Consider the following 15,283-nt stretch of genomic DNA (forward strand, 5'->3'; position numbering starts at 1 on the left):
TTAATCCTGTATTTTATAAGCAACCACTGTTAACAGTTGGCTATGTAGAGTTTTCTTGATGTATTTTAAAATAAATAAGTACATGTATATTTGAATGTACATATACCTATGTATTTGTTCAGCCATATTCAGTATGTTTCATACATGTTTATTTTCTTTTTTTTTTCATACATGTTTTTTACTTACTACATTGTGGACATTTTTCATGGTAGGACATATAGATATCACTTTCGTTATAATGGCTATGTTTCATTGAATAACTATGTCTTTTTTTAATCTTAACTAATTATGGAGAGCATTTATGTTTATATCTTTTTTTCTCCCCCCGAACAGTGGTAGGAATGCTGCTTTTGTTGTTGTGAGTTACTCTCCTGGCTGTTATCTTATGTGATTGTGTATTTCTTGGCTAAATAACATATCTCCCTTTTTTCTTTTGCAGATACAGCAATGATGTGACTTCTTTGCCTTTTTTGCTGGAGATCCTTACAGTGCTACCTGAAGAAGTACATAGTCGTTCCTTACGAATTGGAGCTAACCGGCGCACAGAAATCATAGAAGATTTAGCCTTCTACTCTAGTACAGTAGTATCTCTATTGGTAAGTAAATTTGAAATACTAAGTTGCTTCGTAAAGGCAGAAAGCCGTGGTGGATATTGTGTTATCCAATTGCATTATTGTGAAATAGCTTTCTTCACAAAATTTAACGATGATGCTTTGGCATTTATGTAATACCTTACCATTACAATATATTTTCAAAAACCATGCTTTTTAAGCTTTTGTATAATCCTCTAAAGTTGACATCTGTTTTATTAATGAAAAATGAACTAAGGCCATCTCATTATGTATCTTGTGCACTTCTGCTTAATGCTCTAAACTGTTGGCCATTAATAAAGGATCATGCAGAGGGAAGTGTGTGTAAACCTATTTTACTAAGAAAGGATCCTTTCTTTTTTTTTTCTAACTGATGCATGATAGTTGTACCTATTTATGGGGTTACATGTGTTACTTTTATTTTTTGAAACAGGGTCTGTCTCCCATGCTGGAGTGCAGTAGCATGATCTCAGCTCACTGCAACCTCTGCCTCCTGGGCTCAAGTGATCTTCTCACCTGAGGCTCCTGAGTAGCAGGGACTACAGGTGTCTCACCATGTTGCTGAGGCTGGTTTCAAACTCTTGACCTCAAGTGATCTGCCTACCTTGGCCTCCCAAAGTGCTGGGATTATAGTTGTGAGCCACTGTGCCCAACTGCATGTATTGTTTTTATCCAAATATATAATGTGTGATGATCAAATCAGGTGATGATCAAATTGAGATATCCATCACCTCAAACCTTTATCCTTTCTTTGTGTAGGGAGCATTCTAAATCTTTTAGCTATTTTGAAGTACTCAATAAATTAACTACAGTCACCCTATTGTGCTGTGTAACACTGTAACTTATGCTTTCTATTCAGCTATATTTATGTACCCATTAATCAGTCTTCATTCTTCCCTCCCCATTACCCTTCCTAGCCTCTGATAACCATCATTCTACTCTTTACCTCTATGAGATCCATTTTCTTTCACTCCGACATAGGAGGGAAAGCATGTGATATTTGTCTTTCTGTGCCTGGCTTATTTCACTTAACATAATGTCCAACAGGTCCATCCATGTTGCTGCAAATGACAGGATTTTATTCTTTTTGTGGCTAATATTGTGTATCTATACCATTATTGTTTCTTTATTTAGCCATTGATAGGTGCTTAGGTTGATTCCATATCTTGGCTCTTGTGAATAGTGCTGCAAAAACATGGGATTGTAGACATCTTCTTGATATACTGATTTCTCTTCTGGGTATTTACTCAGCAGTGAGATTGCTGGATCATATGGTAGTACTATTTTCGGTCTTTTGAGGAACTTCCATACTGTTTTTCATAATGGCTATCCTACTTTACGTTTCTACTAATAGTGTATGCGTATTCCCCTTTCTCTGCATCCTTGCCAGCATTTGCTAGTGATCTTTTGCCCATTGCTTAATCTTTTTTTTTTTTTTTTTTTTTTTTGGCTATTGAGTTGTTTGGGTTCCTTATATATTTTGGTTATTAATCTCTTGTTGGATGGGTAGTTTGCAAATATTTCCTCCTATTCAGTAGGTTGTCTCTTCACTTGGTTAATTGTTTTGCTGTGCAGAAGCCTTTTAGCTTGATGTAATCTCTTTGTCGACTTTTTTTTGCTTTGGTTGCCTTTGATTTTGAGGTCTTACTTAAGAAATCTTTGCCCAGATCAGTGTCCTGCAGTATTTCCCTAATGTTTTATCGTTGTAGTTTTATAGTTTCACATCTTACATTTAAGTCTTTAATACATTTTGATTTAATTTTATATATTGTAAAATATAAAAGAAAGGATCCTCTCTTAAAGATGAACTGAAATTTTGAGGGGGAGGTGATAGAAGACTTTACTTGACCTTTGAGCAGTATTGCATTATTGATGAGCTAACACACATTCTTTTTGAAAGAATTAGAGGTGGTTAAGCTTCTTTCAATTAGTTGGCATTTTTAATACTCTAGAGCAGGAGTAGGTCAATCTATGGTTTATGGGTTGGCTGCCTCTTTGTTGGAACACAGTTATACCTATCTGATTATATTTTGTCTTTCCATTATTTTGGAATACATCAGCATAGTTGAGTATTTTTCACAGAGACTATATGACCTACAAAGTGTAAAATATTTATCTGGTTCTTTATAGAAAATGTTTACTGATTCCTAAAGTAAATGGTAATAAATTGATTAGGCAATATCTCATTTTTAGGTCTTTCCAGCTTAATTTTCTCAATAATAATGTGGGTATACAGCTTGAGTATCCTTATCTGAAAGGCTTAGGACCAGAAGTGTGTAGGGTAGGGCAAAAAAAGTAGTATTTAGCATTTCCGAGTTTTTTAAATTTTGGAATATTTGCATTATACTTACTGGTTCAGCATTCCTAATCTGAAATGCTCCAGTGAGCATTTCCTTTGAGCATTATTTTGGCACTCAAAAAGTTTTGGATTTTCGAGCATTTTGGAGTTTTGGATTAGGGATACTTAAACTGTAATAAATTATTTTTCAGAGATGTGTTTCAGTACTGTGCGATCATAGATCTTTTTGTTTGAAAAAAATATATAGCCAGGCATGGTGGCTCACACCTGTTATCCCATGATTTGGGGAGGTGGCTCATGCCTGTAATCCCAGCATTTTGGGAGACCAAGGTGGGCTGATCAAGTGAAGTCGAGAGTTCGAGACCAGCCTGACCAACATGGATGAAACCCCATCTCTACTAAAAATACAAAATTAGCTGGGCATGGTGGCACATGCCTGTAATCCCAGCTACTCGGGAGGCTGAGGTAGGAGAATGGCTTGAACCTGGGAGACAGAGATTGTGGTGAGCCAAGATCATGCCATTGCACTCCAGCCTAGGCAACAAGAGCAAAACTCTGTCTCCAAAAAAAAAAAAAATTTATTAAAAATTGCATTCAGTTTTGTAATAGAAATTCACTGGAGGACCGGGTACTGTGGCTCACACCTGTAATCCCAGTACTTGGGAGGCAGAGGCGGGCGGATTACTTGAGGTCAGGAGTTCAACACCAGCCTGGCCAACATGGTGAAACTCCATCTTTACTAAAAATGCAAAAATTAGGTGGATGTAGTGGCAGTCTCCTCTAATCCCAGCTAAATGGCAGGCTGAGGCAGGAGAATCACTCGAACCTGGGAGGCGGAGGTTGCAATGAGCTGAGATTATGCCACTGCACTCCAGCCTGGATGACAAAGGGAGACTCTGTCTGAAAAAAAAGAAAAGAAAAGAAAAAAAAATTGGAAAATACTTCTTTTAAGTTAAAGACGTGTTTTTCACCTAGCCATTTATTTTAATGAAATAGTATTATGGAAGATTTATGGACAGCAAATTATACTCAAGCCATCTGGAGATGATACTGCTAACCCTTTAATACATATCCTCTATGAACATATTTCTTTATGGACATATATAGAGATTTTTTAAGCCCAAATGAGATTATACTTTACCTGTTCTTCTACATCTTGCTTTTTCAGTCATCTGCTTACCTTTTCATGTTAGTAAATTTTCGTATCATCTCATAAACCTAGACCATATTCACATTTCACCAATTGGTCCAAAGATATTCTTTACAAGCCGGGCACAGTGGCTCACACCTGTAATCCCAGCACTTTGGGAGGCCAAAGCTGGCGGATCACGAGGTCAGGAGATCGAGACCAGCCTGGCCAACATGGAGAAACTCTGTTTCTACTAAAAATATAAAAATTAGCTGGGCATGGTGGTACATGCCTATAATCTCAGCTACTCGGGAGGCTGAGGCAGGAGAATTGCTTGTACCTGGGAAGCGGAGGCTGTAGTGAGCCAATATTGCGCCACTGCACTCCAGCCTGCGTGACAGAACAAGACTCCATATCAAAGAAAGAAAGAAAGAAAGAAATACTCTTTACAAAAAATATCTAGTCTAGAATGATGCCTTGTATCAGGTTCTTAGTCACAGTCCCACATCCTCTTCCTTGTTTAAATGACTTGTTGAAGAGATTGTACCAGTCATTTTATAGAATTATCTTACCTTTATGATTTTCTGATTGCCTCTTCTTTGTTTCATTTAGCTTGATTTTCTTTTCTCTGTATTTCCTCTAATTGAAAGTTGTATCTAAAGAAGCCCTTCTCGGTAGGGGTTCCTCAAGAAAATTAATCCTAAAGCATCTGTTATGTGTAATGAATTCTTTCCTCTACATTAATAATGGTTCTAGCTATATGCCACCCTTAGGATAATTAAGAAGATAGGCACTCAGATGATTTTCTGTAGGGCTTAATTCTTATACAATAAACTTTTTGTAGATATAGAGCCTCTCTATGTTGCCCAGACTGGTCTCAAACCTGGTCTCAAGTGATTCTCCCTCCTTGGCCTCCCCAAATGATGGGATCACAAACGTGAACCACTACACCCAGCCTATGGGATTTAATTCTTTCCTAGAATCCTGATTTAGAAAAACAGAGAGGTTTGGTGGATTAGTTTTTGGTTTTTTTTTTTTTTGAGATGAAGTCTCACTCTGTTGCCCAAGTTGGAGTGCAATGGCATGATCTCGGCCTTCTGCAACGTCCACCTCCTGGGTTCAAGCAATTCTCCTGCCTCAGCCTCCTGAGTAGTTGGGACTACAGGCACGTACCAACATGCCTGGCTAATTTTTGTATTTTTAGTAGAGATGGGGTTTCACTATGTTGGCCAGGCTGGTCTTGACCTCCTGACCTCATGATCCGCCTGCCTTGGCCTCTGAAAGTGCTGGGATTACAGGCATGAGCCATCACGCCTGGCCATGAATTAGTTTTTAAAAGTTGAACATTTTGGTGTAGAGTACATCATAGGTAGTTGATGCTGTGTCTTGGTAGATATACAGCCTCCAGTTGACTTTTTATTAGTGATGCTAGGATTGACCACTGGATTAGAATGAAAGTCTGATCCTTCCATTTTTAAAGTTCACTTTCCTCCTTTGTAATATAATATAGTTTGTGTGATGGTAGCTTGTTATTTCATGAATGTTCAATTCCCTATCAGACTTTAGCCTAACTGTTTTACATTCCAGTAGATAATCCTTACCTTAATCAATAATTTCATTATGGGCTAGGCAATGTGGTTTATGACTGTAATTCCAGCATGTTGGAAGGCTGAGGTGGGAGGGTTGCTTGAAGTCGGGCATTCAAGATCAGCCTGGGCAACATAGCAAGACCCTGACTCAAAAAAAAAAAAAAAAAAAATTAACCAAGCATGATGGCACATGCATGTAGTCCCAGATACTCGAGAGGCTGAGGCAAGAGGAATCACTTGAGCCCAGGAGTTCAGGGTGGCATTGAGCCATGATTGTGCCAGTGTACTCTGGTGTGGGCAACAGAACAAGACCCTTCCTCTAAAAACAATCATGGTTTGAAAAATGATATTTGACTATTTCTTTCATTCCTTGTACATATATATTAGTTGGCATTCTTATGGGCTCCTACTAGAAAGGTAGGCTAAATCTTAATTCTTTTCAAAATGAGGGTTTATTTTAAAGCTGCCTTGAATGTTAATTTTTTTTCCTGCCTCTGTCTTTTTGAAGTGTGATGGACTCATGTTCATTTAGGTCCAACCAGTTGTCTCCTTTTCAAGTTTCAGAATCCCATACTTTACCAGTCAGTTTCCTAACTTTCACAGGAAGTATGGAGAGACTGTAAATTCAACTGGTGTTTGTAATTCATCAAGACACACAACTAAGTTTTGTATACAAGTTCCAGCAGTACTAACCTTATAGCTACACAAAGTAGGAGCTACTTTTAGATCTGGCTTGAAGGTTCTGGTGCTCAGACTATGGCTTGAGTTGAGAGTTAATGAATTTGAGTTTGTCATTTTCGTTTTGTAAGCACTTGTGAACTTAACGTAATCTAACCCACCTGTATTTTGTGTCATGGCTACTGCCACAGCAGCCACTTGGGCATTCAAGGCACGTGCTTAACTTAGCACATCATCACAATCAATCCAGGTGATATTTTGACTATTGGTGATACAGTCTGAAAAATATGTTTCCTGTGGTGCTTAAAAAGGTCTTGCAGCTTGTCATGTTCTAGAACCTAGGGGATGAAATTAGTCCAAAATGGCCAAGAAAAAATAGGCATGTGGCTGTAATGCCAGGTATCAACCCCTCTTAAGACCTTTTCTCATTTAGTTTCCGCACACTCTCCTTTAGTGGTTACATTCTGTCCTATTTCTTGCTAGTATTATACTTTTGTGGTCTGTCCTTATGGACCCATTCCTAAACATAGTATTGAACTTTTTGAAGTTTTAAACCTCTCTCCTTGCTCTCATAACTGAACGGAACCTGTGCTTCTAATATTTTTGTCTCTCTATCTTCTATTTTGTTGATTTAAGATCTCAATTCTTACTTATCCCTGCCATCTTTTTACTGGTGAGCTTTTCTGGACTCTGTGGCATTTATCGTGAAGCTTTTAAGGCCTTACTTGAAGAGACATATTTTTAACGTAGCATAGTTCTCAAAGAGGAAAAGAAGGTAGCTCTTAGTTCTGATGCTTTAAAATGTACATTTGATTAATTTGCAGAATTTCATATTTTCAAAGAGATTAGTTTTACATACAGGTTTTTTTTTTTCCAGAATTCCATCCTTTAGTTTGAGTCAGTAGTTAGAATGTACAAGCAAATCTTTCCTCTTGTAAACATCATGCCTTATTAAAATTGAAATGTTTAGGAAGTATAAAGGCCAAGCAATTACGTAATGAGCTTATATCAACAGCTTCAAAGATTCAGTTGAGAGTTTGAGAGAGGTCGAGGGGGAGAGAGAATAAGTATCAGCATTAAAGAGAACTCTCAGTGGCTCCAGTTCATGTTAAGGGAACTTAGTTACTCTGTACATTTTGCTGTTTTCAGCCTTGAACAGTATTAAATTAAGTGCTCTGGTGCATTTATGAGTTTATGTATTACATATTTAAATATATTGCATATATTACTGTCATAATCCTTTCTAAAAATTCTGGGCATTTTAGTGATTCTAGGCAACTGCCTGGGATCTCTTGAGTATTTTGTCTCTGAGTTTCAGGGGAACAAAGAAAGTCTTGAGGTAAAGAATAACTAGAAGAACTTGATGGGGATAGAACTGTATTTGTGACATTTTCTTATCTAGTGTGTTTTCTGGTGACTTTTAAAAATGTTATTTTAAAACTTTTTTGTAGAGACAGGATCTTGCTTTGTTGCTCAGGTTAGTCTACAACTCCTGGGCTCAAGCAATCCTCCTATCTCAGCCTCCCAAAGTGCTGGGATTACAAGCATGAGCCACCATGCATGGCTTCTGATGACTTTTTACAAGAACTTTCCCCTAAAGCAAGGGCTCTCGGTCCTTTGCTTTCCTGCCGTTCTTCCTCCTATAGATACTTGGATATTTACTCCGTGCCTCTTGTGGCTTTAGACAGTGACAGAAGCCTCAAAAGTCACTTATATCCTAGACATAAACTTACATATATATTCGTAGTTATGTGGTTAATTTCTCTGCAAGTTAGCTGCAACTCCACCTTTTTCCATCAAGCATATATAATGTAATACACACAATAAATAAAAATGAGTGGAAGTGAGTCTGCATTTAGTTTTTAAAAATAAACAATCAGGCTCTGATGTTATTCATTAAAAATTATGTATACGTCAAACTGACATGCTTAAAACCAGTAAAATAGTTGGTTGATATGCAATAGATGATTCTGTTTCCATGCTGTTAAGATTTCCTGGCATTCTTTGGTAATACACTAATCATTATCCAGGTAAAATAGTATACAATTAGTTATACTGATAATGATGTGTAATATCAGTAAGATTATTGTTACAATCTGCCTGCCTTTAGAGGCTTTTGAAATATAGGAAGTCCTTGATATATTAATCATATCTTTGTTCTGTATATATAAGCAAGTAGAGAAATTTGGGAGGTAGCTGTGGTGTAGTGGTTAAGATCATAGACTTTGAAGCTGGACTTCCTAAGTTTAAGTCCTGGCTATGTTATTTACTAACTGTACCATATTGGGCAACTTACTTGACCTGTCTGCCTCAGTTTTCTCATCAGTATAATGAGGATAATAGTATCTGTTTCATATTGTGGGGGTTAAATGAGTTAATACATGTGAAGCTCTTACAACAGTGCCTGCTGCACAGAAAGGGCTCAGTAAATGTTGCAATGACTGGTCAGCTTATTTGTTATGTACTTTTCTTCTTGCCTCTGAAATGTAATGGCCTGGAAGAGAGAAGAAATAGGAAGAGTCTGGTATATTCATATACTTGGACTTCCTTTCTTCTGTCTTCTGAGAAGGAAAGGTAACTTCCAGACCTGAATATCTTAAATAGCTAATAGCTTGATAGTTCTATGAGAATGAGCTGGTATACAGTCATTCATTAACCCCTTGCTTCTCTTCGTCTTAGCAACCTAGCAGTCTTTGGAGAACAATACTAAAGACAGTCATCTTCAATGTAGATTATGTAGTAGGTGAAGCTTTGAACTGGGAGAACAGTCTACAAGGAGAAACACTGAGTTTTAGTCTAATTCTGTTTTATCTTTTATAGTATTCGTAGTAGTGTCACTTTCTGTGGGATGAGATGTTTACTATTCTATTGCCAAAGCTGAAACATTAGCTTTTCTTGTGGAAATATACAGTAGTATGCCTAGCTTACTCTAGCTTATTATCTATTCTATGACCACCAGGTATATACATAAGTAAATATTACTTGTAAAATAATATTTTGGATAATACAACTTTAATGGAGAAGTGGGGACTAAGAAATCAGTAAGTTATTTCTGAAACAACTTGGGTAGGTTTGTAACCTCTCCTGACCTGTTTTCCCATTGAGAAAGTAGAGACAATAGTAACTACCTATAAAGTTTTATTTGGGAATTATGTTAGTCCAGTCTCACACTGCTATAAAGAAGTACCTGAAACTGGGTAATTTATTAAAAAAAAGAGGTTTAATCAGCTCACGGTTCTGTGGGCTGTACAGGCTTCTGCTCAGGCCTTAGGAAACTTAATCATGGTGGAAGGTGAAGGGGAAGCAGGCACATCTTTACGTGGCTGGCAGGAGAGAGAGAGAGGAGGGAGAGGTGCTACACACTTTCAAACAGCTGGATCTCATGAGACCTCTATCACAAGAACAGCAAGGGGAATGTTCATTCCCATGATTCAGTCACCTCTCACCAGGCCCCTCCTCCAGCACTGGGGATTACAATTCGACATGAGATTTGGGTGGGGACACAGAAGCAAACCATTTTAGGGATTAAGTAGATTAGTGGTATTTAGAATAGTGGTACCTAGCTGGATGCAGTGGCACATGCTTGTAGTCCCACTTGGGCAATATATCAAGACCCTCTCTTAAAAGGAAAAAAAAGAACAGTGACACTTAAAAAGCACTTTTAACCAACCGTTGGCTTTTTTTATTGTCATCCTTCGCATTATTATTCTTGTAAAGTGATTGTAATAATGGTTTAAATATATAGATTAACATTATTCATTTAAAGTTTTTTTTTCTATTCAGATGACCTGTGTGGAAAAAGCAGGAACAGATGAGAAAATGCTTATGAAAGTTTTTCGCTGTTTGGGAAGTTGGTTTAACTTGGGAGTTTTGGACAGTAACTTCATGGCTAACAATAAATTACTAGCACTTCTTTTTGAGGTTTTGGTAAGTAATGACTTTCTTTATCAAAGTATTTCTGCCAATCTCTTTCTTAACTAACCTACTGGGACATAACAGTGTTTTCAAAATTTTGCACAGTAACTTGAAGGTGTGTATTAAGAATGCAGCAGTGTCCCTTCCTTGCTACCAGGTACCAAATTAAAGTATTAGTTTTAATACTTATAGTTATGTTTAAGAGGAAATAGGATATAGTTATGTTTAAGAGGAAAACAATCTTATTTGCAGATACATGATTTATATCTTAAAATCCAAATAACCATTGGTGTCTTTTTTCTTGTCTTAAAAATATAAAATTATGTATTTCTAATAATGATCATTGATTCTAGATATTTCTATGATGTAATTACATGTGCATCACAAGTTTAGAAAAAAAACAACAGAAAGAATTTAAAATTAGTGCACCCAGAGACAATGATAGATTAAGACATTATCTTTGTGGTTGAGATTAAACATCATTGTACATGCAGAATGGATTTGGGGTTTTTGAGATTAGTAGAATAAGTACTAATGTCTTTTTATATACCTGTGTGTTTCTTCTTTAATCTTTGAAAGTAGCAGTGCCTAGTAATATAGTCTTGCTAGATAGGAGTTAGGGAGTGATTAGAATAAGATTACATTTTAGAACAAGAAACATATCCCAAGCATAAATTATTATTGGACGGGTCTTTGGAGAGGAGAAAACTTTCTGTTTCTGCTAGAGGATTTCCTTCAATGAAGTTGTATTAGCATGGAAACTGCATGTATTCTTAGTGTATGCTGATGCACTATTAGAAGATGGTACCATGATGCTATATTGATGCTACTGTGAATTAAAGAAAGAAAAGAAAGACATTCTTCAAGGAGACATTTGGCGTGTTGTTGTTAGTGTATTTCTACTGTCATTTTTGCATCAGAAGCTAAGTCTGAGGAAAATTAGGATGCCAGTCATTGTTTTGCTTGCCATAGTCTGTCTCCATGTATGTTGGTACCCTTCCTTAATAATGATAATATTTATTCTCACCTCAATAAATTGTGTGAAGAATAGTCACTGTAAATAAAGTCATGTCCCACTTTTGTTTAAAAAATTTATATGTGATTACATATAAATGGAGGACAGTCTAGAATGCACTTCAAACTTAACAGTGGTAATTTCTGGGAATTGGTATTGCAGTAAGGAGGAAGTTAAGTAGTATGCCAGGATTATATTATCTTCTCTATTGATCCAGTGTCGGGACCTCTCTGTCACTAGGAAGAGTGTTTATCCAGAGTCAGGGTAAAATATATTCCCATTTTTGTATTCATTCAGTGGTTTAAAATCATGCTACTTTTTTCCTTTTGCGGGGAGTGTCACAGGGAGTCAGGGTGTCTCTCCGTTGTCCAGACTGGAGTAGCTTCAGTGGCATGATCGTAGCTCACTGTAGTCTTAAAGCCCTGGGCTCAAGCAATCTTCCTGCCTCCGCCATCCAAGTAACTGGGATATAGGCATGTGCTATCATGCCTGGCTAATTTTTAATTTTTTGTAGAGACAAGGTCTTTCTTTGTTGCCCAGGCTAGTCTCGAAGTGACCTCAAGCAATCCTCACCTCAGCCTCCGAAAGCACTGGGATTACAGATGTGAGCCACCACACCTGGCCCATGTCACATTTTATTTTGCTTTATGTTTGGACCACAACTTTCTTGTACAACTTTTCCCCTATAGCTCTTTAAAAAAGAAAGAAAGAAAGAAACAACTTAATAAAATACTTGATATATACAAAAGAATAAGTATGAACACTTAACCTTTTATAACTTGGTAATATAATGTGTATCTTTGAACCTACTATTCAATTGAAGAATAGCCTAATGAATAATTTGCATCTGTATGCTCTCCCAAACCTGGTTATATAGCTTTTTGTCCCACTGGAGATTTTAAATATCTTTTTTTTTTTTTTTTTGAGATGGAGTTTCGCTCGTTACCCAGGCTGGAGTGCAATGGCGCGATCTCAGCTCACCACAACCTCCGCCTCCTGGGTTCAGGCAATTCTGCCTCAGCCTCCTGAGTAGCTGGCATTACAGGCATGCGCCACCATGCCCAGCTAAGTTTTTGTATTTTCAGTAGAGACAGGGTTTCACCATGTTGACCAGGATGGTCTCGATCTCTTGACATGATACACCCGCCTCGGCCTCCCAAAGTGCTGGGATTACAGGCGTGAGCCACCGCGCCCGGCCCTTAAATATCCTTTTAAAAAAATTATTGAAGAAAGACTAATATGCCTTTACTAAGTGTATTCAACCTCTCAACTGTACTCTCTTCACTAGAAACCTGGGAGGATTCCCCTGGACCTTTTGGTCTGCTCTGATTTACATCAGTTGTTGTTGGGTTTTTTTTTTTTTTGGAGACAGAGTCTTGCTCTCTTGCCCAGGCTGGAGTGCAGTGGCACAGTCTCAGTTCACTGCAACCTCCACCTCCCTGGCTCAAGTGATTCTCCTGCTTCAGCTCTCGAGTAGCTGGGACTACACGGGCGCGCCACCATGCCTGGCTCATTTTTGTATTTTTAGTAGAGATAGGGTTTCACCATATTGGCCAGCTGGTCTTGACCTCTTGACCTTGTGATCCGTCTGCCTCGGCCTTACAGAGTGCTGGGATTACAGGCATGAGCCACCGCGCCCAGCATCATCAGTTGTTCTTTAGATTTACTCCCCAAGATCTTGTCATCTTGGGACTTGCCTTTACTGTGCTTTCTGGATTCGATTAGCTGTTTTTCAAAACCCCTCAAATAACTTCTTCAGAAAAGATATAATGGAAAGTAAAATTCGAATTTTTGTATACCTGAGAACTATTTTAATTTTGCTTTCAATCTTGATTGATGGCTTGAATATTATTTTCCTTCAGAATTTTAAAGGCCTTGCTCTCCTTTACTAGCATGCATTATTATTGTTAATGAAAGTTGGAGAACTCTGATTTCTTCTCCTTATTATTACCTCCTTCTCTCTTTCACAGAAATTTTATAGATCTTTGTTTAACTTTGGTATTCTGAAATTCCACAATGATGTGTTTAGGTATGTGTCTTTGGTACTTGTTTAGCCCTTTCATTTTAGGTAGTACTTGAATATCAGAAAAAGGATGGAAAGATATTCACACTTGGTAATGAACACATGGCGTTCTATTGTTGGGGCTGGTGTGAACAAGAACATGAAGATTAGAAATGATATGACCATAAATGAGGGACAGAAAAGCTGATTTGCTTGACGTATAAGGAGATAGAAATAGGATTAGGGGCTGGGCACGGTGGCTCACTCCTGTAATCCCAGAACTTTGGGAGGCTGAGGCAGGTGGATCATGAGTTTAGAAGTTCAAGACAAGCCTGGCCAAGATGGAGAAACCCTGTCTCTACTAAAAATACAAAAATTAGCTGAGCACGGTGCCAGGTGCCTGTAATCCCAGCTACTCGGGAGGCTGAGGCAAGAGAATGGCTTGAACCTGGGTGGCAGAGGTTGCAGTGAGCCGAGATCGTGCCACTGCACTCCAGCCTCTGTGATAGAGTAAGACTCTGTCATCTCAAAAAAAAAAAAAAAAAAAAAAAAAAGAAAAGAAATAGGATTGGGAAGATGGATGGATGTTGTCTCATGGAAGGCTGTCACTTGACTGTTACACATTTAAAGTACATATTCAGAAAGAGGCTATAATTAGAAAGAAAGAAGCTCTAATTGTTTTCCTATTACAGTCATCCATTACGATCCTTAAAGGATTCGTTCCAGGACCATCCACCACCCCTGCCCCTCTGTGCAGTTCCCAAAATATGCAGATGCCCGAATCCCATACGTAAAATGGTGTAGTATTTGCATGTAACCTACCTACATCTTCCTATATACCCAAAACACCTCTAGATTACTTACAATACCTAATACAATGTAAATGCTTTTTAAATAGTTGTTATATGGTGACTTTTAAGTTTGTGTTTTTCATTGTATTATTACTACTTACTTATATTTTGAATATTTTCTATCGATGGTTGGTCAAACCCAAGGGTGTGCAGGGCCAACTGTAGATCACTCTTTAGTTATCATACATGTTTTCTTATTCCTGCTACCTCCCCAGCAACAGGACAAGACCTCATCTAACCTACATGAAGCTGCTTCAGACTGTGTATGCTCAGCTCTCTATGCCATTGAGAATGTGGAGACTAACTTGCCATTAGCCATGCAGCTTTTTCAGGGAGTGCTGACATTGGAGACTGCCTATCATATGGCTGTGGCACGTGAAGATTTAGACAAGTGGGTAATTGTTTAAGTCTGGAGCCCTGGGTTTACCTACAGTCTGGTCATTCTTTTAAGTCACTTTTTATTATTTATCTGTCATTTGTGATTCTTGGTGATTCTGTAAATATACATAGTACTTCCTAAAGATGCTCTGCTATTCTCATCTGAACCTAGAGTGACAAATTGGATACAGAGTTTGTAGAATTACCATAGAGAGGGTAAGGCTTTAAAAATTAGAGGCAGACTTTAAAATATCAAGTGCGATTTGATGGGAATTTTTATTCAAATATTTTAATAATTGAGAATTTGAACTGACAAGTCACATGTCTAAGAGTATATTATCTAGATAAAGGTGTCTGTCATGGAGATTGTGATACAGCATAGCAGATAATCACTAGATGTCCCTTAGACTGGGGAACCTATTATTTATTTGATTAACTGTGCCTGTATATACTTACAATATCCAGATTTCTGACTCGTTGCTCTCATTCCCCTATCTTCTACAGAGTTCTGAATTACTGCCGTATTTTCACTGAACTATGTGAAACTTTTCTTGAAAAAATTGTTTGTACTCCAGGCCAAGGTCTTGGGGACCTCCGAACTCTGGAGCTGCTTCTTATCTGTGCAGGACATCCTCAGTATGAGGTAGTGTTTATACTATGCTAAGGCCGTTATTCTCCAAGTTGTGTGCTGCATATTATCTGTATTTCATTACCTCGTGCCCACCTTTTTATTCTTGAGAAATTATAGTCTTGTTTTTAATTAACGTGATTTCCTCTGTTTTGGAATTAAAAAAAAAATTAGATTTGGGTTTCTGTGTTGTGTCCATTTCTATTTTG

At 37.7% G+C, this 15,283-nt stretch overlaps 1 protein-coding gene across 9 annotated transcripts in view; it reads left to right on the top strand.

Moving 5' to 3' along the window:
- TNPO3 (transportin 3) overlaps positions 1–15,283 on the top strand; it is a 94,108-nt gene that overhangs the window by 34,959 nt on the left and 43,866 nt on the right. For all 9 annotated transcript variants that reach the window (XM_078343803.1, XM_078343802.1, XM_078343806.1 and 6 more), the window contains 4 exons: positions 440–596; positions 10,069–10,212; positions 14,284–14,459; positions 14,951–15,089. In XM_078343803.1, the coding sequence (XP_078199929.1) occupies positions 440–596; positions 10,069–10,212; positions 14,284–14,459; positions 14,951–15,089 (616 nt within the window). The remainder of the gene's footprint in view (positions 1–439; positions 597–10,068; positions 10,213–14,283; positions 14,460–14,950; positions 15,090–15,283) is intronic.

The sequence above is a fragment of the Callithrix jacchus genome, chromosome 11 (assembly GCF_049354715.1).
Source record: "Callithrix jacchus isolate 240 chromosome 11, calJac240_pri, whole genome shotgun sequence".
Lineage (NCBI taxonomy): Eukaryota > Metazoa > Chordata > Mammalia > Primates > Cebidae > Callithrix > Callithrix jacchus.